Genomic DNA, 22,760 nt, shown 5'->3' on the forward strand with positions numbered 1-22,760 from the left:
GGTATAAACGCACACACAGCAAACCCAAAAAGTAAATGTGTGGCCAGAAATTTTGAGAAAAGAATTTTAGGTCCTTAGTACTCTGACGAGACACTTAGAGGTGACAGCTATTTGGAATTCTCGCGTTAAGTTCTCATACCATCCCTTGCTGTCTTGTATCGAAATCATCAAGATCCAGACGTTCCTAATGGTTCAATCTGGTATGAACAAGATGGCGCTTCCCTCATTATCCTCTCCATATTCGAGAATATCTGGAAGATTTTTCCCAAATAGATGGATCGGAAAAGAGGATTTATGGAGTGACCTGGAAGATCACAAGATCTCTCTCCACTTGACTACTTTTTATGGAAATTTTGGAAATGTAGAGTTTTTGTTACGAGGCCTGCTAATATGGAAGAGTTAAAAAAGAGGATCACGAGAGACTGCAGAGATATACCACCAGCAGTGACTGAAAATGTTCAACAAGAATTCACGCTTCAGCTTAGCCACTGCCAGATTGTAAATGAGGAACATTTTGAACATCCTATTAAATAACTAGAATTTCATTGTTCCAGTAGTTGTGTAAACAGTATAGAAACTACGTTAAATTAGTCAACAATGAAACTGTTCCCATAGCAACCAAATATTTTGTGTGAAAGAAATGAAGCAAAATTCCTTACTTATGAAAAATCCTCTGTTTATATACAACACAGATAACACCAGCAAATAAACTTTTTTGTTGCGCCTTGGCTTTTAGACATGTTGGAGTTAATGGGGCGCTGATTAAAAAAATGACAGTAGAATAATAAAGCACCAGATATAGCAGGAGTTGTAGTGTGTTCCTTGTCACGGTAATGATGATTTTAGTGCATCTTATATCATATCAGCACCAAGACACATTGTGGCGTTAATAGCAATAACCACACAAAATAGTAGATAAAAACAGTATCATACATTCTAATAGTACATTATGCAACGAGCCTATAATGATAGTAATTAAGAAGCGAGTATACATGTTTATGAAACGAGCGCAAGCGAGTTTCATAATTTTCATACGAGCTTCTTACTTCCCTTTATAGGCGAGTTTCATACGACTTTTTATGCTCGACCATATTTCTAACTTGAAATTATTCATTTTATTTATATCTAACTGACCTTGAGCAATACCTCGTAAATTGTGAGATGTGCGCAGACGCGAAAGTATTGATTTTTTCCGAGGAACAGATGTCCACATTGACCTTGAGACCCTATAAGAACCTACAGAGTAAACTAAATATTAACTTTGATATAACATTGAAATTAAATTAGACATTGAAAAACGAGATGACAAATTGAATTCATTTGAATATTATTTACAATTAACGCTAATTATTAAAGTAACAGAACATAACCTTCTGCTACAGTATTGGATTTCCAGCCTCCGTGACTTTTCGCTAATTCTCTTTCGATTGCATATCCGAGAATAATGGATACTTGCGGTTTTATAACGGTACAAAGCTGACTTGTCATTGGCTGAGGTTTTATAACGAGACAAAGCTGACTTGTCATTGGCTGAACACCTGTACTCTAATGAGTAGGTGTACTTTAATGACATACATTAAAGGACTGGTACCAGGTGTATAATTACTACATTTCGGCATGGTGGAGCATAAAATTTATTTCCTACGTCTTATTAAATGAAGTTTTGAAAGCATGGAAGAAACAAGATCATCACAATGTACTTACCTGCCAGGTAACACTTCATCCTTCACTTTCTGTTCCTGTTCAACTCTGTCCACATCCAACAAACCTTCCTGTAAAAATGAGTAAATTATGAAGAGATCTTTAAGGGCAGAGGATGGTATTTTTTTCAACTTTTTCATATTTGGTGTAAAATATTAATTTTTTGTATGTAGAGAGCTCATAGCTGTCGCAATTCAACCAAATAAAAATATTTTGAAAAAAAAAAAAATATTAGGGAGCCCAAATTTGAAAAAAATGTCCCCAATGCAGGATTGTACTAAAACCGATATATCTAAACCGTCTTTAAAGACAGATTCAAACAGTTTTTTGCAATGTATTTGCAAAAGCATGTTCTACAAACTGTCTGTAACAGAATTTTGATATTAGTCCCTACGTTTGTAAAATAAACAATTAAAATTTAATAACAATTTTCTGATTTCCTTTCTTGCAAACAAACGGACGTATTTTTTAAATGAAATCAATAAAATTCTGTTACAGAGAAAAGTTTCTTAATAGTCTAAAGAATGTGTGTTCTAAATTTCATGCATGTATCTTTAATAATACAGAAATTATATCCATTTTTGTCTGGCAATGTAGCAAAAAAAATGAAGTTACCGTAAACCGATAAAAGGGGGCGAGTGATTTAAATTTCCATAGCGGAGGAAGTTAAAAAATGACGTCTCAACATCCAATAACGGCACAAATACCCACAAAATGTTATGCAACGCATTCCACACATATCAAAGGGTATTTTAAAGAAAAAAATAAATTTTGAAAATTTAATTTACTGGAAACAACAATAAAAGTGGGCGAGTGATTTAAAAATCCATAACTAAGGAAGTTTAAAAATGGCGACTCAACATCCGATAAGGGAACAAATACCCACAAAATGTTATGCTATGCATTCCACACATATCACAGAGTATTTTAAAGAATTCTTATTTTTTTTTTTTTTCAAAATTTACTCATTTTTCACAAAAAAATACCACCCTCTCCCCTTAACTCCCATATAGCGGTCATTGGTTTCCTATGTCAGACACTTCACTATTCAAACTCAGTGAATCCAATCTAACTTGTCGGTAAGGTTGTAATGACTTTTAAACAAATCCCAATTAGTTCCACTGAACTGCATGGTTTCCTTAAATGCAGGTTATTTGCTTAAAATGTCAGACATTGGAATCAGTTTCAACCTTGAAAATATGTGCATCTCACGTATAAATGACCTGCAAAACACATAACGAGAATTTGCAAGAATGGTTAAAGTAAACAAACAATAAAATGTAATATAACGAAATATTAATACATTTTGCAGTTGGAAATTTTATTACCTCAAAATATAGATTCTGTAACATGACTTCTCCTTTTGACATAAGATGGTGGAAAGTGAAAGTTCTTCCACCACACTTGCAAATTAATTTGTAATACATATTGTTACTGCGGATTCAGAAGATTCAACTCCAAATGAATTCAGATATGGAATCTGGAATTTGTCGTCAATGTAGAAGCTTGTAAAACAATTGAAGAGACCGTTTTCGTGGCAGACAAAGAAAGGGTGAAACGAGGATTGAGCGGATTCCGACGATTTTGCAATACAAAATGTTCGAATTATAAAGCGAATTTGTTGGAATTTTTTGTGGAGATGCATTTTAAAACTTAAGCATTCTATTGGTAATTGTTACAAGTAAAATAACTGTAGAGATATGTGGCAAATTACCTGTGAAATGAAACGTCCAACGTAATGTGAGTGCAAACGTTCTGTTTTCTAGTCAGTGAAACGATTTTAGTCACATGAAACACACGATACGATGTAATGTGAAGAACGCTGAACTGTTATTAATTCAATACGCACTGAAAAACACTCCGCTGGAGCATATAATACTACAATAAACACATAAATTTCACAACTGAACTTTCTTTCGAAGCCCGCCATTATGATAGACAATGACGTCCTTCAACTGCCAACGTAAAAAACAAAAAATCACTACTTCACGACAGCCACACTCAATCGCTTGCGTTTTCGACCAAATTCGTGCATGCACCGCTTTCCGGATCAATAAAGTTGAGGCTCTGATTCACAGTCAAATGACGGAAATTGTTAACATCCAGGCCTTCATATCCCTTCCAGCAGTCCGTCATTATTGTGGTTTGAGCGGCGACATGTTTCCGAATAACACCAAGAAAAGTATCTTTGTCCCTCTTTATTATTCGGACAAATCTCCAATCGCACTTCCTTCGTCTCACGAACTATCATGCCCAAAACCCGAGAACCCTCCACAATGCGACCACCAGCCTAAAATTTCCTACGTCCAATCTTGCATTCATCAATTTCTACTATATGATTCGGCCCTCCAATTCTAGGTTCGTTCTTCTAAAGGCGATCCACATTGTCTGAAAGAAAATAACACTTATAGCAAATAAAAGCCTACAAAAACCTAAACTAACCTAACCTAACGCATCATAAAAGTCTAAACTAACCTAACCTATTTCACTAAACTCCAAAACTAAACTAACCTGTCAATAAAACCTAAACTATCCTAACACAACATTGCACAGTTTCGTATATGCAAAGCATAAAAAAGCCTAAACTAACCTAACCCAACTTCTCAACAAAATCCTAAACTAACCCAACCTAACCTGCCACATATTTGCCTACACAAAGCATAAAAAAGCTAAAACTATATAACGCATAATAAAAACCTAAACTAACCTAACTTAACCTAAACCCTAAACAAACCTAACCTAACCAAAACCCTAAACTAACTTAACCTAACCAAATTTCTAACCTAACCTAACATAAACAAACCTAACTAAAACCCTAAACTAACCTAACCAAAATCCTAAACTAACCTAACCTAACCAAAACCCTAAACTAACCTAACCTAACCAAAATCGTAACCTAACCTAATCTAAAGAAAACCCTAACCTAACCTCACCTAACCTATCCTAAATCCTAAACTAATCTAACCCAACCAAAATCCTAAACTAACCTAACCTAACCAAATTTCTAACCTAATCTAACATAAACAAACCTAACTAAAACCCTAAACTAACCTAACCAAAATCCTAAACTAACCTAACCTAACCAAAACCCTACATTAACCTAACCTAACCAAAATCGTAACCTAATCTAAACTAACCTAACCTAAAGAAAACCTAACATAACCTCACCTAAGCTATCCTAACCAAAACCCTAAACTAACCTAACCTAACCAAAATCCTAAACTAACCTAACCTAATCAAAACCCTAAACTAACCTAACCTAACCAAAATCCTAACCTAACCTAAAACCCTAACCTAACCTAACCAAAACCCTAAACTAACCTAACCTAACCAAAATTCTAACCCAACCTAACCTAACCTAACCTAACCAAAATCCAAAACTAACCTAACCTAACCTAAACCCTAAACTAACCTAACCTGTCACAGATAATTATGCTTCGCATCATAAAAGTCTAAACTAACCTAACCTGTCACTAAAATCCTAAACTAACCTAACCTGTCACTAAAATCCTAAACCTAACCTGTCACTAAAATCCTAAACTAACCTACCTGTCACTAAATCCTAAACTAACCTACCTGTCACTAAATCCTAAACTAACCTAATACGTAACGCATCATAAAAACCTAAGATAACGTAACCTGTCACTAAAATCCTACACTAACCTTATCTAACCTAACCTAACCAAAACCCTAAACTAACCTAACCTGTCACAGATAATTATGCAACGCATTATAAAAGTCTAAACTAACCTAATATGTCACTTAAATCCTAAACTAACCTAACCTGTCACTAAAATCCTAAACTAACCTAACCTGTCAATAAAATCCTACACTAACCTTATCTATCCTAATATTATTTCAATGTACCGAAGTACATATGATATTTCCATGCAGATATTCTGCGTCATCATACGATACCTTCCATTACTCTTTCATCGTTATCTATCCTAAGCTAACCTGTCAGTAAAATCCTAAACTAACCTAACCTGTCAGTAAAATCCTAAATTAACCCAATCTGCCATAACAGTTCATTTTCTTACCTCTACACACTTCCCTCAAGTATGAAAACCAATCCGTGATCGTTGACTCCGCTACATCTGGTACATTCGTCTCATCGCACTCCCTTATTGTTTGGGAGTACGAAAACTCCCCACAAAGTGGACACTCCATATTTGCGGGAAGCAGACCTTTCTCCCGGCACCACTGTTGCGCTTCATTTTCACTATTAATAATGCTCAGCTTTCTAATATTAATACGATCACCTACTGCAGCCATTTCCACAACTACGAATTCCCGCTCGAACATTAGAAACTAGCGCGAAACATTCGTTATGTTATGTCGATAGCTATGAATTTATACATTTTAAATACCCGCGTAACCATCCCGCTGCAATATTGCAAACTAGCGCGGAACGTTCGTAATGCCTCGTAAGTTATGTTGGTATGACATGTAAGATGGCTCAAAGTGCAGGAAGAGAATACGCTCAATCCTCGTTCAACCTAATACCAATAATAATAACAACAATAACAATAATAACAATAACAACAACAATAATAATAATAATAATAATAATAATAATAATAATCATAGCAATAATAATAACAACAATAATAATAATAATAATAATAATAACAATAATAATAATCATCATCATAATAACAATAATAATAATAATAATAATTATTATTATTATTATTTATTTTTTTATTTGACGCTGTATCAACTACTAGGTTATTTAGCGGCGATGAATTGGTGATAGCGAGTTGGTATTTGGCGAGATCATGTCGAGGATTCGCCATAAATTACCTGGCATTCACCTTACAGTTGGGGAAATCTCGGAAAAAAACCCAACCAGGTAATCAGCCCAAGTAGTAGTAACAATAATAATAATAATAATAATAATAATAATAATAATAATAATGATAATAATAATTATTATTTATTTTTTATTTTTATTTATTTAGAATAATAATAATAATAATAATAATAATAATAATAATAATAATAATCATCATCATCATCATCATCCCATTAAGCACTATTTTCGCCGTACACTCGAAGTAAATTTCTGTTCCTACGAGAAATATATATTTTCGAATTATTGCTGTATTTAAAATCTAAAATAAAAATCGTCTAAGTAGTAGACATAGTGAAAAATGGAAAACAGTTAATACAAAATTTGAGACTGTTAATAGATCTGACACTCTTAAAAAATTTCTTCTGGTATATCTGTATATTGACGATGAACCACTTACATCAACTTCAGATTTCACCACAGGAAAGCTAATAGGCACTGGTGTGGTGTCTTCTACCTTTATATCTGTTTTGATATCGTAACTCTGGTCCACGCATTCTGTCTTCACGCCAGTCAATTCCAGATGCGATAAATTCCCTTCCTACAGAACAAAAAGACATCGTGAATAATTTTATTACATATTTTGAAGCTGAATTAATGTGTAACAGTCACCAATCTAGTTTTGTATGGCACTCATTGGTTAACTTTCCATGCAGGCGACAAAGTAGAGAAGGTAAATGGAGGCAGAATAGAAACAAGGCCTTAAGGGACACTGGCAATGACTAATAATAATAATAGGCCAGGTATCACCTCTCGAAATTATTTACGTAAGGTAATGTGTATAAAAGCGGATTTATATTCTATATTATGCGAATATAGAAAAGTTCATTAATGTTGTACAAATGTTAGCCTGTAACCATGGAATTATTCATTGCGTGGGGCAGAAACGTGGACATTACGACGAAGTGACGACAAGCGATTAGAAGCATTTGAAATGTGAATATGGAGAAGAATGGAACTTGTTATGTGACAGACAGAATAAGAAATGAAGCTACTGTAAAGAGAACGATTCTGAAATTGATCAGGAAGAGAAAAAGAAATTGGTTGGGTCACTGCCTGAGAAAAAAATGTGTACCGAAGGATGCACTGCAAAAAATGGTGAACGGGAGAAGAGTTTGGGGTAGAAGAAAATGGTAAACGACATTAAGTTATCTGGATCATATGACAAAACAAAGAGGAAGGCAGAAAAGAGGGAAGATTGGTGAATGCTGGATTTGTAAAACACTATGTGTGAATAGTAAGACTTTTTAGTTTACCTCTAATACAGTCTGATACTCTTCTGTTTTGTACGTTTCATCATGTGGTTCTAAACCCAATTGCTCAGCCTCAGTTTCTACCTTGATCCTATCCATCACAACTGAAAGAAGAGGAAATGTAAATGACAGCGATTACAGAAACTGAACGTGTGAGGAACTCTCATTACAAATTATTAAGATCCGATTCACATCACACTCCCTCCTATGGGAACAAGTCATCTACTACACAACATATGGGAAATATTGGGATTCTTTTATTATGGGATATCGCTTAATTTTCGTCAAGTTTGACAAACGATTCTGACGTCACAACATGGCCGACGTCAACCTACACGACAAGTAAATAAAACTCACTGAAGGTACGGTCACACGTCGCTACTTTTGCAGCGCTGCAGTACAAAAAACTGCGCAACTCTCGTACTGCGACGTGTGAACAACGGTGCAACCCGAAAAGTAGCGCTGCCGAACCTGCTGCCCGCTACTTTTCCATGCTGTGCGCAGCTTAAAAGTAGCGACGTGTGAACAGGGTTCTCAGGGTTGCAGCCGCAGCATTTTTGATATCGGTTTTGTAGAAACTTTTGCTGCGGTTGCAACCAGTGTTACCAACCAAATGTGCCAATGATACTTTTATTGTTTGGATATATTTTAATGTTAGATGTGATGAAAATAAATTATTTGTAACAGTTATTAAATACACAACACAGTCTGAGCATAATTGCTGACGATATAATTCATTTTTTAAATTTTCCGTAGCGTAGTTCCAAACAGGAAGGTTGCCAACGTTGATTAGGTGAATATACTGTTGGTTATCATTTAAGTATATAGACGTTTTTAAAAGCTTTATAGTAAAAATAATGTCAATTTCTGAATAATAGGTACGACAGAAAAGCAAATAATAGATAAGGAGGCTTTCGCATGAGTTTCTTAATAATGCGAACATAACCACCAAATGTATATTGAGAAGTCAACACGGAGATGGAAACCTGCAGCATGACTGCGGCTGCAAAAGTAGCGCAGACTCGCAACCTCCAGTTGCAACTTTTGCAGCACTCGGGTTGCGCAGCACGAAAAGTAGCGTGCAGCGCGCTACTTTTGGCTTACGTGTGAACACGACACGCAACTTTTGCAGCTGCAGTACAAAAGTTGCGCAGGAAAAGTAGCGATGTGTCACCGTACCTTTAGGTATCACCTCAACTAACCCACTAACCTTCTCACATATGTCGACAACATGACATCACCCCATTCCCCAACCTAGCCAACATATATTCTCATAAATACAATACCGAAATATTTCGGAATATGAATGATAAGACTTTCTTGTGTTAAATATTTATTACTATTAAGGTATAACGAAAAATGCAGGAGACAGTTTTAGTCGCTCTGCACGGAACTGATGATGTGCACTTTTTGTGAGTCACCAAAGTTATCTAGGCCGTGTCTCAAAGCTACATTTTCAGCTGAAGTGAACTAGATTGTTGACTAAATAGCCGGATGTGACGTCAGAAGTCATGATCCAAAGCTACATAGTGCATAACAATCAAGTCCGTAGTAGCTAGTGAACGAAAATTCTTGCTCGATTGTTGACTTGTTCACTAAACAAACATGGATACCTCATAAGCAATTGGGGTTATAAAATCTGAAAATGTTTTGGAAGTGAAATAATGTAAATATAAAATAGAATAACAGGTTAACTTTGAACACTGACATTATTAGTACCTTCTGTACAGTATTTTAAACATTATTGTAGGCTAATATAATAAGTCCTCATCTTTTCCACATAACTCGTAATGAAACTGCATTAGGACACTGCCTTCTTAATTCAGTGCTGCACCGTGATGTCATGGTTTTTAGAAAAATAGTCTATGAAGAAGGCCATGTTTCAAGCATACATGTCCAAAGCCCCCTAGTGTGTAGTTTACAAGTCACCTAGTTGCTAGTCAGTAGTGTGTAGTATGGACTTGAGCTTTGAGACACGGCCCTAGTATTGCTTAATTCCTTCACGTCTTTCTGCTTCAATGTAAAAAGAAAGTTTGCAGCATTGTAAGTGAGACACTTAAACATTTATTTAATTTATTTAATCTAATATTCAACACATTTGCGACAAGTCCATTAGTCTTCTGGCTTGCCAATAAAGTTATCCATCCGATCTTGTGCAGTAGTACGTGTTCTAAGTTGGTCCCACTTCATTACGACATCTTCATTACATAGTATGTAATTTGGTGAGGCTCAAGCTGTTCTGCCAGACAGTCAAGGTGCGTTGTTACGCGGAATGCTACAACAGTGTCACTCCATGGTAACTCTGGAATGCTATTTTTATTCACGAGTACCTCCACCCATTGTTCCTCTTCACTGAATTCCTTTAAATCTGCAAGACATTTAGATTTAAACCCGGATTTTCTTTTCACTTCTGAAGAATGGAAGGAAAACTGTTCTTTTGAACTGTTTAATATTGTAGTTACCCTTTTCGCCAGTAGCCAGCTTCTTCATTACTTCCTATTCAAACACGGGAGGGATTCTATTGAAATGTAATTTCTTTCTTGCAAGTTTATGTCGTATTTGCATCAGTTTGGAAGTCAATATGACAGAATATGACGACTTTCTGAAATGATTCCGTTCTAGTGCGGAACTGAATGAGAGCAATGTATATGGCTTTTAATTTTCCATCGAAGTTGACTTTGAATTTTCCAGCAGAGTTGAAGAACTCCAGAAGTTTACTACTCACAACAGCGTCTGCGTATTGACTACTTTTCATCAAAGAGCCATCAGTGAATATGTGGAGCAATTCATTGTCTGGATATGAAGTATTTATTGCATATAATGCAATTGAATTTTGTACGTTAGTGTGAACTTCAGCTCTTTTTTATGCGAGATCCAAATTGAATTTTACCTCTACCTGTTCTAGTGGATTAATCGGGTCTAGTAACTCTTCTGCCTCTACGTCTAGGATCTAATTTCATCTAGCCTATGTACTAAATAACGGTGTTTCGAGATGTATCTCTTTTCTCACTCCGTTTCTTCGGGCCCAAGACACTGAAATATTAAAACTGCTGCGAAGACCTAACCTTCCCAAATCAAAGGAGATGCGAAATAGCGATTAAATGCGTGCGAGCTAGTACACCTAACCAATGTTCTCTTATATTACATTATGTTTAAATACGTAAAGTTACAACGTACCTCTGCAAAAATTTAACTGCAGGACAAAAATATTGAACTGTTAAACTCACATCATATTATTGTACTGAACTCATACAAAACGCGGGGATCAAAACGGCCGTGAAAATATAGCAGGAACATATGACATGCTAGACCTTGCCAGTTAACATAAGCGTTATCAATTATGACAGAAGTGGCCACGGGATATATTAATATAGCCCACTTGCGATAATAATAATAATAATAATAATAATAATAATAATAATAATAATAATAATATAAACTCATAAGCTCTGCAGCGGTTGAAATATTTGACGATGATACTTTCTTGATACCTAGGCTATATAAAAACTTCGGAAATAATTTACTAGGCGATAACTAAAACACATATATCTACCTTAACCTAACCTAACCTTCTCCCGCTGTCACCATCAAATAACGGTCCCGGGTTTAAATCCTGTTTGGGACAAGTTACCTTGTTGAGGATTTTTTCCGAAGTTTTCCCTCAACTCTCTGAGAGCAAATGCTGAGTGACTTCCGGCGATGAATCTTTGATTCATTTTGGTAGCATTATTACCTTCATCTCACTCTGAAGCTAGATGACACTAACAACTGATAAATATTGTAAAATTACCCTTAATCTAAAATAATTCAATTTATATAACTTAGCACCAGAGTCACCTATCTAAAATAACTAATCTACGTAAAGATTGTTATTTTTGGTCCTACAGAATACACCCCTTATGGTAACAATTATTATTGGAGGAAAAATTTCGCGTCATTTTAATAACATAATTTTTTTATAGTAGTAGTAGTAGTAGTAGTAGTAGTAGTAGGAGTAGGAGTAATGGTGGTGGTGGTGGTATGTAGTAAGTAGTAATATCGTAATAACATCGTCGGTTTACACGCAAAACACATCAAGTAAAAAATATTACTTATGAGAAAAAGGCGTTTTTATTCCGACAAAAGTCAATCCTCAAAATAATATTAATCTGAGTAAGTTATTTCTTCTTAATTGCATTTTATATTACAATTCTAGGTTTATACTTATGCAGTGAGCACAATACATACGCCCTTTTCTCAGAAGTAATATTGCTGATTTAATGTGTTTTGCTTGTAAACCGACGATATAATCATCATGAGTTTCCTTTTCAGGGTGAAACGTTAGATGAATTGACAGACGAGAGATGGGTCATTGATTTGGCTTTTCTGTGCGACATAATCGGCACTCTTAACGATTTCAACATTCCTCTCCAAGGAAAAGATAACAATATCGTACACATGTACGATGAATTAAAGCTGTTTGTGTGCGTCTATTTCTGATGCAGTTAAATCAGAGAGAATCTTATCGTTTTCCTTCTTTAAAATCGCTTAATCTATCAGCCGATGTTAACATTAGCCACTTCTATCAAATATTGGAAAATGTAATACAAGAATTCACCGACAAAAGATTCAGTGATTTTAAGATATTAGAGAATGAATTTCTATCATTTGCTAATACATTCTCCATTAATGATCAATGTGTAAGATTAGACCTTCAGTTAAAAGTTCTTCGACTGAAAAATGACACATTTACCAAGTTCAAATGCACAAATATTTATTTATTTATTTAACTAGTGAGTACAAATTACATTTATGAAACAAAAATGTTTCTAGCCACTACCGTAAGAGCCAGGCTCGTGTACGGTGTGGTCTTAGTCAATAATATAAGATAAAATTTACAAGGACAGTTTACTAAATACAGTAACTTAATTCAAACCAATAAATACAACACAAGAGCAAGAATAAAGAAGAAAGAGAAAAATACACATTTAACATAAATTGACAATCCGACAGAAGCCAGTGATATTCAATAAAAACATGAATATAGTCGATAGAAATAAAAGGTAAAAAAATACATTTGTTAATATTATATATCGTGGATAATTTTACAAATTTCTTTCTTATAAGCTTCAATTTTTAAATATTTCAAATTTGGAAAATGGTTTGTAATTTTATTATAAGCACCATGACTGGTTTAGATATATATAAACAACTTTGCAAAGTAAAATATTCACATCTTCAGAGTTTCGTTATGAAAATTGCTTCTATGTTTGGCTCAAGCTATATTTGTGAACAGTTTGTTTTCTCAGTTGGTCATTGTAAAATCCAAATCAAGATCACGCATTTCAGACGAAAATTTATTCCATCAGCTCACAATTGCAATGTCTGATATATAGTAACTCCAAATTTTGAAAAACTTTCCGATTTACGTGACGAAGAATAAATGAATCCTTTAAGTGCATGAGTAAACTGACGTAAATTCACAAAAACAACAAAGAAATACAGTAAGACGTTTAAAAAATAGCCTAACTGTTGTTTTTTTCTGTTTCTTAGTAATGTGCTTGATATTTTGTTAAGAATCCATTCTTCGTAAGTTCCTTAATTTTATTTTCCAACGATGCAAAGTACTGACTGATGCCCGTCCAAAACAAATAGCTTCAGATTATGACATTACATTTTAACTGTTGTGGAATTCTAGGTTTTACGTTATTTTATAAGGTTTTTACAGTAATTGTTTAAATTAAAAATACAGTTATGTCTCAGCCTTTTGTAAATTAGTTTGTATTTGTTTTGGAAAATTTGTTTTCTTTCATTGTCATTACTCATTCATAAAAATAACATTAGTAGAAAACTGTGTATCTTTTTTGTTCTGCTTAATTACTTAACGTTCCGTGATTCAATGCTTCACGCGATCCAGCACTGAATATTACATTATCAGTGACGTGTGTTGCAGCAATGAGAGTATACCACAGTCTAATATATACAGTCATGAAGCTTGGGATGATTTTTTGCAATTCTTGGAGCGCTGTGAGTACTAGGAACAACAGACTGTGCCACAGTCACCGTGATCTAATACAGGCTTTAAAGCACACCATGTAACTCGCTTAACCCTAACACGAAGAGTGGCGTTTCAACCACATAAATTAGTTGGAGTGCATAAACAGTAAAATATGTTTCCCTAAAATGTAGTGTAATTCCATTAATAAAATTTGAAACAATGAATGAGACACTTCAACAATTCACTTGCGAGTTAAGGTGTAATATTATTTATGATGAGAAAATTACGTTGCTCGAATGTGTAATACCTGCCTTTATTTCGATTAAATATTGCGAAATTCTTGTACATGCATTTATGCACGATTCAATAATTTTCAGTTGCACCACACGGATATTTAGATATGTTGCAATTATAGGTTATGTTTACTGTACCAGTTGCCCCTTTCTGTCTATAATAAATTTAGTGATCTCCAATGTCTTGACATTCATATGAAAATTATAGGTTATGTTTACTATATTTAACTTATATTCCTAACTTCGCAATTATATATTACAATTAAGCATAATGTCATGTATGACACCCCGCAAATTCAGTTTGTCTGTATATTAATACTACAATTGACTACTGAATTACTGTATTTATCTGCTACTTAAGAGACGAAGTAACACTATTGTACGTACACTAATTTCATAGGAGTGATATGATAAATTTTTTGTCTAGAATTAAGGAAGGCAGATGTGCTGAATTGACATCACAATCTATTTTTTTTATTACACCTAAAAATAGCTTCCATTGTAAACTTGAAATGTTGACGCAAACAGATTATGTTAACATGTAAAATGCTCTTCACATTAAAATAACACAGTTTTATAATTATTTCGGCAACATATTATGCAACAAGAAGTAAACGGAACTTATGGACACATTGCACTAAATAAATCTTAGCAATGATACGCAATAAAGTTATAATATTTCACTGAGTTCCATACACTGAAATAGAAAACTCGAACATATGGTACATTACGGTTTGATCGAAAAGGCATTGACTGTGCCATATTTCGCTTTGTTGTGAAAAGTTGTGTTAACTGTGAAATTCGTTATGGTTTGTAATAACTGTAAATAGCTAAAATACAATAATTTGAATAATAATATGCGACAAGGAGACGTTTGTAGAACTATAAATTGTAAGAAAAAGAGGTCAGAGTAATCCTTCTTTCGAAAGACCCAGGAAGGAAAGTTTATAGAATATAATATATATTATATGAAAATAATATATAAATTTTCTGTATTTTATATTTAAATAGTGGAAGGAAGGTATTAATTTTTTCAAAAGAACACGATATCGAAAGTACAATACATTTTGTCGTCTGCTGGGGAAGCAGCAAATAGGGATTATAAAGAATGGACACTGAGCGAATTTACCTGTGTTTTGTTTCTCTGTGCGCCAGCTTTTAATTCCATTTTCAAGCGCTAGAGGTTAGTGTAATCGAGCATACGATAAGATGATAATTGAGTATAGAGTTGAGACACAGGATCCAAAGATCGCCTACCTTATTGCATAATCCAGTAACGCTTTCCTTCAAATAAATTCAAGTTAACAGCTCTTCCTTATTTCTCAGTGACAAACTAGTAGTAATAATATATATATATATTTTTTTTACATATTTCAGTGCTATCAAATCATTACATATTTTAATTGTTGTTGGGGTCAACGTCTCAACTCTCATTATAAAGGAACTCTAGAGTCTAGACATTACAGTTAATGACGGATTTATTATTTTATGGATCCTTACTTTATTAGAGTACATAATGTACCTAGATGTATTAATTATAGGTATTATATTTCCGCTGTGTCGACTGCTAGCTGGTGTGATGTCAGCGCCAACTCTAAAGAGAAAGCAGAATTTCACGCTCTAGCAGGCTTGAAGGTCATTGAAATCAATCCGGCTACATCAAAGGTACCGGCGCGAAGTGTCCATTTTTTATAATCCCTATTCACTGGGGAAAGAGTCTATGATGAGGCGATAGTAGCGATCCTGGTGGTGAGCAACTATCTATGTTTACATATTTAGTAAGTATTGAGCTTCGCGACTGTATATATTAGACTGTGGTAGTGCGGCACAACACTTTAAATGCCCGCGTCTGCCCTACTGTTTGCATACGTGCCTCCTTAAATGTCCAGCTCTTAAGAAGCTCATCCCACAAACCTCGCATCTGAATGGCCTGTCCCCTTTGTGGGTGATCACATGGTCATTGAAATTTGAGGGTCTTCCGAAACACTTTCCACACACCTCGCATTTTAATGTCTTTTCCCTTACGTGTGTAAGAGCATGTCTGTTTAAATGTCTGTTTTCTGAGAAACACTTTCCACACACCCCGCATTTGAATGCATTTTCATGTAGAAGGGAATGACGGTTGAAACCTGAAGGTGTTGAGAAAGACTTTTCACACACCTCGCATTTGAATGGCTTTTCCCCATTGTGTAAGAGTAAATGTTGTTTTAAATTCGCGGATGCTATGAAACATTTTCCACATTGCTCGCATTTGAAAGGCTTTGCTACTGAGTGATTGCGTACATGTGGCGCTAAATGTTCTAATCGTGCGAAACATTTTCCACACTGCTCACATTTGAATGGCCTTAATGTTGGGTGATTGCGTGAATGTTGCGCCAAATGTTCTAACTGCGAGAAACACTTTCCACACTGGTCGCATTTGAATCGTGTTTCGCCTCTGTGAATGCGGAGATGTTCGTCTAGTTCCGCCATTCGGGAGAAACACTTCCCACACAACCCGCACTTCAATGGCAATTTTATTGTGTGTGTTTGAAAATGAAGACTCAGAGAGTGCGCTGTTGAGAAAACCTCGTTGCATATATTACACTTGATAGAATTACCGATTACGTCGCTAATCTTTGAACAATCTGGTCTGTTGCTACCACACTGTATCACATCGTCTTCTTCGAGATCAATGACGGCATGTTTTGACACTCTCTTCTCAACGTTATGCACAATGCTGAAACGAATTTAAAAATATATAAATTAGCACAAAACATACTTACTTACTGGCTTTTAAGGAACCCGGAGGTTCATTGCCGCCCTCACGTAAGCCCGCCATTGGTCCCTATCCTCAGCAAGATTAATCCAGTCTCTACCATCATATCCCACCTCCCTCAAATCCATTTTAATATTATCTTCCCAACTACGTCTCGGCCTCCCTAAAGGTCTTTTACCCTCTGGCCTCCCAACTAACACTCTATATGCATTTCTGGATTCGCCCATATGTGCTACATGTCCTGCCCATCTCAAACGTCTGGATTTAATGTTCCTAATTATGTCAGGTGAAGAATACAATGCGTGCAGCTCTGCGTTGTGTAACTTTCTCCATTCTCCTTTAACTTCATCCCTCTTAGCCCCAAATATTTTCCTAAGAACCTTATTCTCAAACACCCTTAATCTCTGTTCCTCTCTCAAAGTGAGAGTCCAAGTTTCACAACCATAAAGAACAACCGGTAATATAACTGTTTTATAAATTCTAACTTTCAGATTTTTGGACAGCAGACTGGATGATAAGAGCTTCTCAACCGAATAATAACACGCATTTCCCATATTTATTCTGCGTTTAATTTCCTCCCGAGTGACATTTATATTTGTTACTGTTGCTCCAAGATATTTGAATTTTTCCACCTCTTCGAAGGATAAATCTCCAATTTTTATAGTTCCATTTCGTACAATATTCTGGTCACGAGAGATAATCATATACTTAGTCTTTTCGGAATTTACTTCCAATCCTATCGCTTTACTTGCTCCAACTACAATTTCCGTGTTGTCCCTAATCGTTTGTGGATTTTCTCCTAGCATATTCACGTCTTCCGCATAGACAAGAAGCTGATGTAACCCATTCAACTCCAAACCCTGTCTAGTATCCTGAACTTTCCTAATGGCATATTCTAGAGAGAAGTTAAAAAGTAAAGCTGATAGTGTATCTCCCTGCTTTAGCCCACAGTGAATTGGAAAAGCAGCAGATAGAAACTGGCCTATATGAACTCTGCTGTAAGTTTCACTAAGAGACATTTTAATTAATGGAACTAGTTTCTTGGGAATACCAAATTCAATAAGAATGTTATATAAAACTTCTCTCTTAACCGAGTCATATGCCTTTTTGAAATCTATGAATAACTGATGTACTGTACTCTTATACTTCCATTTTTTTCTCCAATATCTGTTGAATACAAAAAATCTGGGCAATAGTCGATCTATTACGCCTAAAACCTCACTGATGGGAAAACATGGGAAAATAAAAAAAAAAAAAAAAACATAAATATTGTTGCTTTCTAATGCCAGGCATTTGACAATAAAGTCATTTGACTTCTTGCACTCCAATATTTTTCAAATATATTATCAAGGTCAGCCACTGACGCACAGATTTTGAGATGTTCTGAATCCATTTCTTGATTTGAGTTGCACAATGGGCAGTTAGGGGACTGATATATTCCAATTCTATGCAGGTGTTTGGCCAAATAATCATGGCCTGTTGCCAATCTAAATGCAGCTACAGACGATTTGCGTGGTAAATCGGGAATCAACTGTGGATTATGATGCAGAGAGTTCCATTTTTTTCCTTGAGATTGTGTTATCAAATTTTGTTTGTTGAAATCTAAGTATGTAGATTTAATAAATCTTTTCACAGTGTAATACGTAGATTTAGTAACAGGTCTGTAAGTAGCAGTGCTGCCCTTCTTTGCTGAAGCATCCACATTCTCGTTTCCCAGGATTCCACAATGGGAAGGTATCCATTAGAATACAATTCTTTTATTGAGTGATATTAATTGAGAGAGCATTTTAGTTATTTCTGCTGTTTGAGGTGAAGGTGTGTGTTTATAGACAATTGATAGAATAGCTGCTTTGGAGTCTGACAATATAACTGCATTTTTTAATTTACTGATGTGGCAGAGAAGATTCCTGAGACTTTCACTTATTGCAATGATTTTTAACACCATAGGCATGGCTCGAAATAATCATCATAAGCGGTAACATACTGATCTGCCTCCAGCTATGAGACATTGCGGCACTCTCATTACAACCCTTCCATGAGATTAACTTCTTATGTCTGTATGTCTGATATAGCACAAGGTAAAGAGAGTGGGGACAGCGACAGTGATTTTCAAACTTCACATTTTGAATGCTTTCACCAGGACCAGTTGAGTCATCATAACTTACCCATGCCATGATACTTTATGAATATATCAAAACACAAATCAAAATTTGCTACACAATATAAATTCAACAAATTACTACTGATTGCCACAATCAAAATCAAAACCATAGCAGAATTTTCTAAAAAAAAAATAATAATAATAAATTGTACTGTTAAAAATAAATTCCACAAACCTTGCGCTCAATATCATAATGGGCTGTAGAAAATTAAAAATAAATCTTGCTGACAATCTACAGCAGTTTTTATGAAGCAGATCATGTTACTCCGAACAGTTATCTAACATTCTCTTTTATGCTCGACCATGCCGAAATGTAGTAATTATACACCTGGTAGCAGTCCTTTAATGCATGTCATTAAAGTACACCTACTCATTAAAGTACAGCTCTTCAGCCAATCACAAGTCAGCTTTGTACCGTTATATCGATTATTCTCGGATATGCAATCGACAGACAATTAGCAAAAAGTCACGGAGGCTGGAAATTCAATACTGTCGCAGAAGGTTATGTTCTGTTACTATAATAATTAGCGTTAATTGTAAATAATATTCAAATAAATTCAATTTGTCATCTCGTTTTTCAATTCTAAATCAATTTCCAGGTTATATCAGACTAATGTTCATTCTTATTCCCTGCCATGGTCAATGACATTCGGCCTCGGAAAAAATCAATACTTTCGCGTCTGCGCACATCTCACAATTCAGGTCAGTTCGCACATAACCATAAAAAGACCTAATTTTCAATACTTTCAAATAAGAAATATGGTCGAGCATAAAAAGTCGTATGAAACTTGCCTATAATTGTAATTAAGACGCTTGTATGAAAATTATGAAACTCGCTTGCGCTCGTTTCATAAACAAACATAGTTGCGTCTTAATTACTACCATTATAGGCTCGTTGCATAATGTACTATTAAGACATTGTCCTCTGTTTCATAATAAGAAATAGCTATTTAAGATATACATATGCGTGCATTTAACTATATATACTGTAAATGTGACAGGGAATACTACCTAAAAATAGACTGAAGCATGAGCAGAGACACGAAAAGCCCTAGCTAGCTGCCACTGCAAAAGTGAAGAAACTTATCGCAACTTTCGCAGCACTCGAATTTCGCAGCTGGAAAGGTATCCAACTAGCACAATGCACAGGGATTGCGGCCATGACAGAAATGTAGCCAATCAAGTAGTGACGTCATCATACACTGCAAGAGATCATGGTTCTCGAAGGACAGGAGAATAATAAAGCAGCAGATATAGCGGGAGTTTCAGAGTGTTACTTGTCGTGGTAATGATCATTTTTGTAAATCTTACGTCAGTTCAGTACCAAGATATATTGACGTGTTACTAAGTATTACCACAGTCTACTACATACAGTCGCGAAGCTTGAGGTGATTTTTTGCAAATCTCATGATAAAGCGCTCCAAGCGGTTAGCAACTAGAAACAATAGACTGTCCACGGTCGACTTCGGACTGAATCGTATTTCCATCGAATGCTAGCTCGTTGCGTATTTCACATTGATGCTTGTGAAATGTTTGTTATTGGTTGTAATGAAAATGTTAATGGCTAAAATACAATAATTGGAATAATAATATTTTACTAGAGATGTAGAAAAATTAAGTTTGTTTTAATGAAATTTATTGATCACGTTTTATTTTCAATTCTGGTGGGATTATTATTACTTAGGCCCTTTTTTTTTCAAAGGATATGTTTTTAATTATAGCTGTTAGTTTTGTTGTTATTTTTATTTGTTACTTTACTAGAGACGTAGAAAAAGTCTGTTACAATAAAATTTATTAATCACGTTTTATTTCCAATTCTGGTGTGTTTATTATTGCTTAACCTCAACTACGTAAGCCTACACTACAAGTACCGGTACACGTAAGTTAATCCATTAATTCATATTTCCATTATTATTAATATTAATTGGTTTCATAGTTAATTATCGCTATAATCTTGAATGAGTGAAGCGATTATAGTAAATTTCAGTTCGTTTTGCACAAACAAAAATAATATTAACCTATTTCTTGCAGGATCTTCGAGTTTATGGTGGAATTTAATATACTTCATTAAAATGATAAATTAACTTCATGCATTTAATATTTCAATAATGGAAGGAAGGTATTAATTTTTCCAAAAGAACACAACGAAAGTGTAACATATTTTGTCGGCTGCTAGGAGAGAGATCTGCGATGATGAGGCGATAGTAGCGATCCTAGTGGTGGGCAACTATCCATGTTTGCATTTTTACTACATATTGAGATTCGAGATTGTATATAATAGACTGTGGTATTACCACAAAAAATAGATAAAAACATTATCTTCTGTAGTAATGTCACGAGAGGTCTGAGATTTACCTGGGAAATTTCAGACCTCGCGTGGCATTCATTAGGACTATATCGTGAAAAAAATAAAAATATATCCCTAAAATTCGATCACAAAATGTTAATAATTGTTTATTAACGAATATTTAACCTAGTCAGACATTGTGAAGTTGAAATAATCGTAGATGAATATCGATTACTGGAATAAAGAAATTCGATGTTATTATTCAGTAATGCCAATTGCGAAATACAGGCTTAACAATGTTAATTACATGTACTGCACTTTCCTCTTATTATTATAACATAAATACATTTTCATTATCTACTGAAATCATAATTTAATTTAACAGTAACTGTGGGGACAGCTATATAGCAATGCTTATGTATTCTCGCTGTAGTGCGTAATGGAACTAAAGCTGCATCTACACAGTTCAATATTCCAATCGCGTATGCGTGCAATCTGGGAAGAATATTGAAAGAATCAAGTTTAAAAGGTACGTTCAATTAAGATGCATGAAGATTTGGTGTCTACATGGTGCGCCGTTTTGAACGTCGTTTTCACTGCATAAATATATGAATTAATATTAAATATCAAACTTGCATTCATTGCTTTAAAGTTGAAAGAAAAGTTTAACCGTGTAGTTGCATCTTAATGTATTCATGATCATCTATTCATAAGGAAACAGTTGGCGACAACGACTAAACAAAAGAACAACCATGCGATAAATTGATATCGATAAATCTAGGTGCAAAAATTATCGCAAAGTCTGACTGTGATTGGTTGGAATTCAAAATATCATTACACTTCACACTTCATTGGTCGAAAATGGAATGATGTCATATAAACGAAATAGTCATTATAAAATTTATTTCCTAGGTCTTCATTAAACGAAGTTCTGAAAGCATGTGAAAATAAAAACCAACACTGTGTACTTACGTGTCGATCAACACTTCATCCTCCTCTGAAGTTAATTCCACTATCTCTGCCTCGTGAACACTGTCCAAATCCAACAAATCTTCCTGAAAGAGTAAATAATGAAGAAGGCATTAACTGACCACATTGGTCATTAGTTCCCTATGTCACACACATCACTATTTAAACCTAGTGAATTCAATCTAACTTCTCAATAACGTTGTAATGTCTTTTACGCAAAATAGAAATGGTTCGCCCAAACTGCATTGATTTACTGTCTTAATATGTCCTTCGTTAAATTCAGGTTATTTGCTTGTACAGTAAAGCATGGGAATCAAGTTTCAACCTCGAAAATATTAGATTTTATGTATAAATACCTGCAAAACTAGTAATGAAGTTTTACAAGAATATTTGAAGTAAATAAACAGTAAAAATGTTATATATTGAAACATTAATACATTTCGCTGTTGAAAGTTCTCTCAGCTCTAAATGGGAACTCTCTAACAGGACTTCTTCTTCTGAAATAG

The 22,760-nt window shown here is 34.7% G+C and overlaps 1 protein-coding gene across 5 annotated transcripts in view; it reads right to left on the reverse strand.

Annotated features, from left to right (window-relative positions):
• Nucleotides 1-22,760, reverse strand: part of LOC138691920 (zinc finger protein 665-like) — a 58,875-nt gene that overhangs the window by 24,201 nt on the left and 11,914 nt on the right. For 2 of the 5 annotated variants that reach the window (XM_069814546.1, XM_069814548.1), the window contains exons 1-4: nt 10,987-11,067; nt 7,813-7,913; nt 6,957-7,097; nt 1,705-1,772 (exon numbers count right to left, since the gene is read on the reverse strand). In XM_069814546.1, coding sequence (XP_069670647.1) covers nt 1,705-1,772; nt 6,957-7,097; nt 7,813-7,908 — 305 coding nt within the window. In that variant the 5' untranslated portion in view covers nt 7,909-7,913; nt 10,987-11,067. Of the gene's footprint in view, nt 1-1,704; nt 1,773-6,671; nt 7,098-7,812; nt 7,914-10,986; nt 11,068-15,114; nt 16,799-22,257; nt 22,341-22,760 lie in introns of those variants that run through there. The other 3 variants (XM_069814547.1, XM_069814550.1, XM_069814549.1) reach the window with 3 other exon arrangements.

This window comes from Periplaneta americana, chromosome 16 (assembly GCF_040183065.1).
Source record: "Periplaneta americana isolate PAMFEO1 chromosome 16, P.americana_PAMFEO1_priV1, whole genome shotgun sequence".
NCBI classification, from domain to species: Eukaryota; Metazoa; Arthropoda; class Insecta; order Blattodea; family Blattidae; genus Periplaneta; species Periplaneta americana.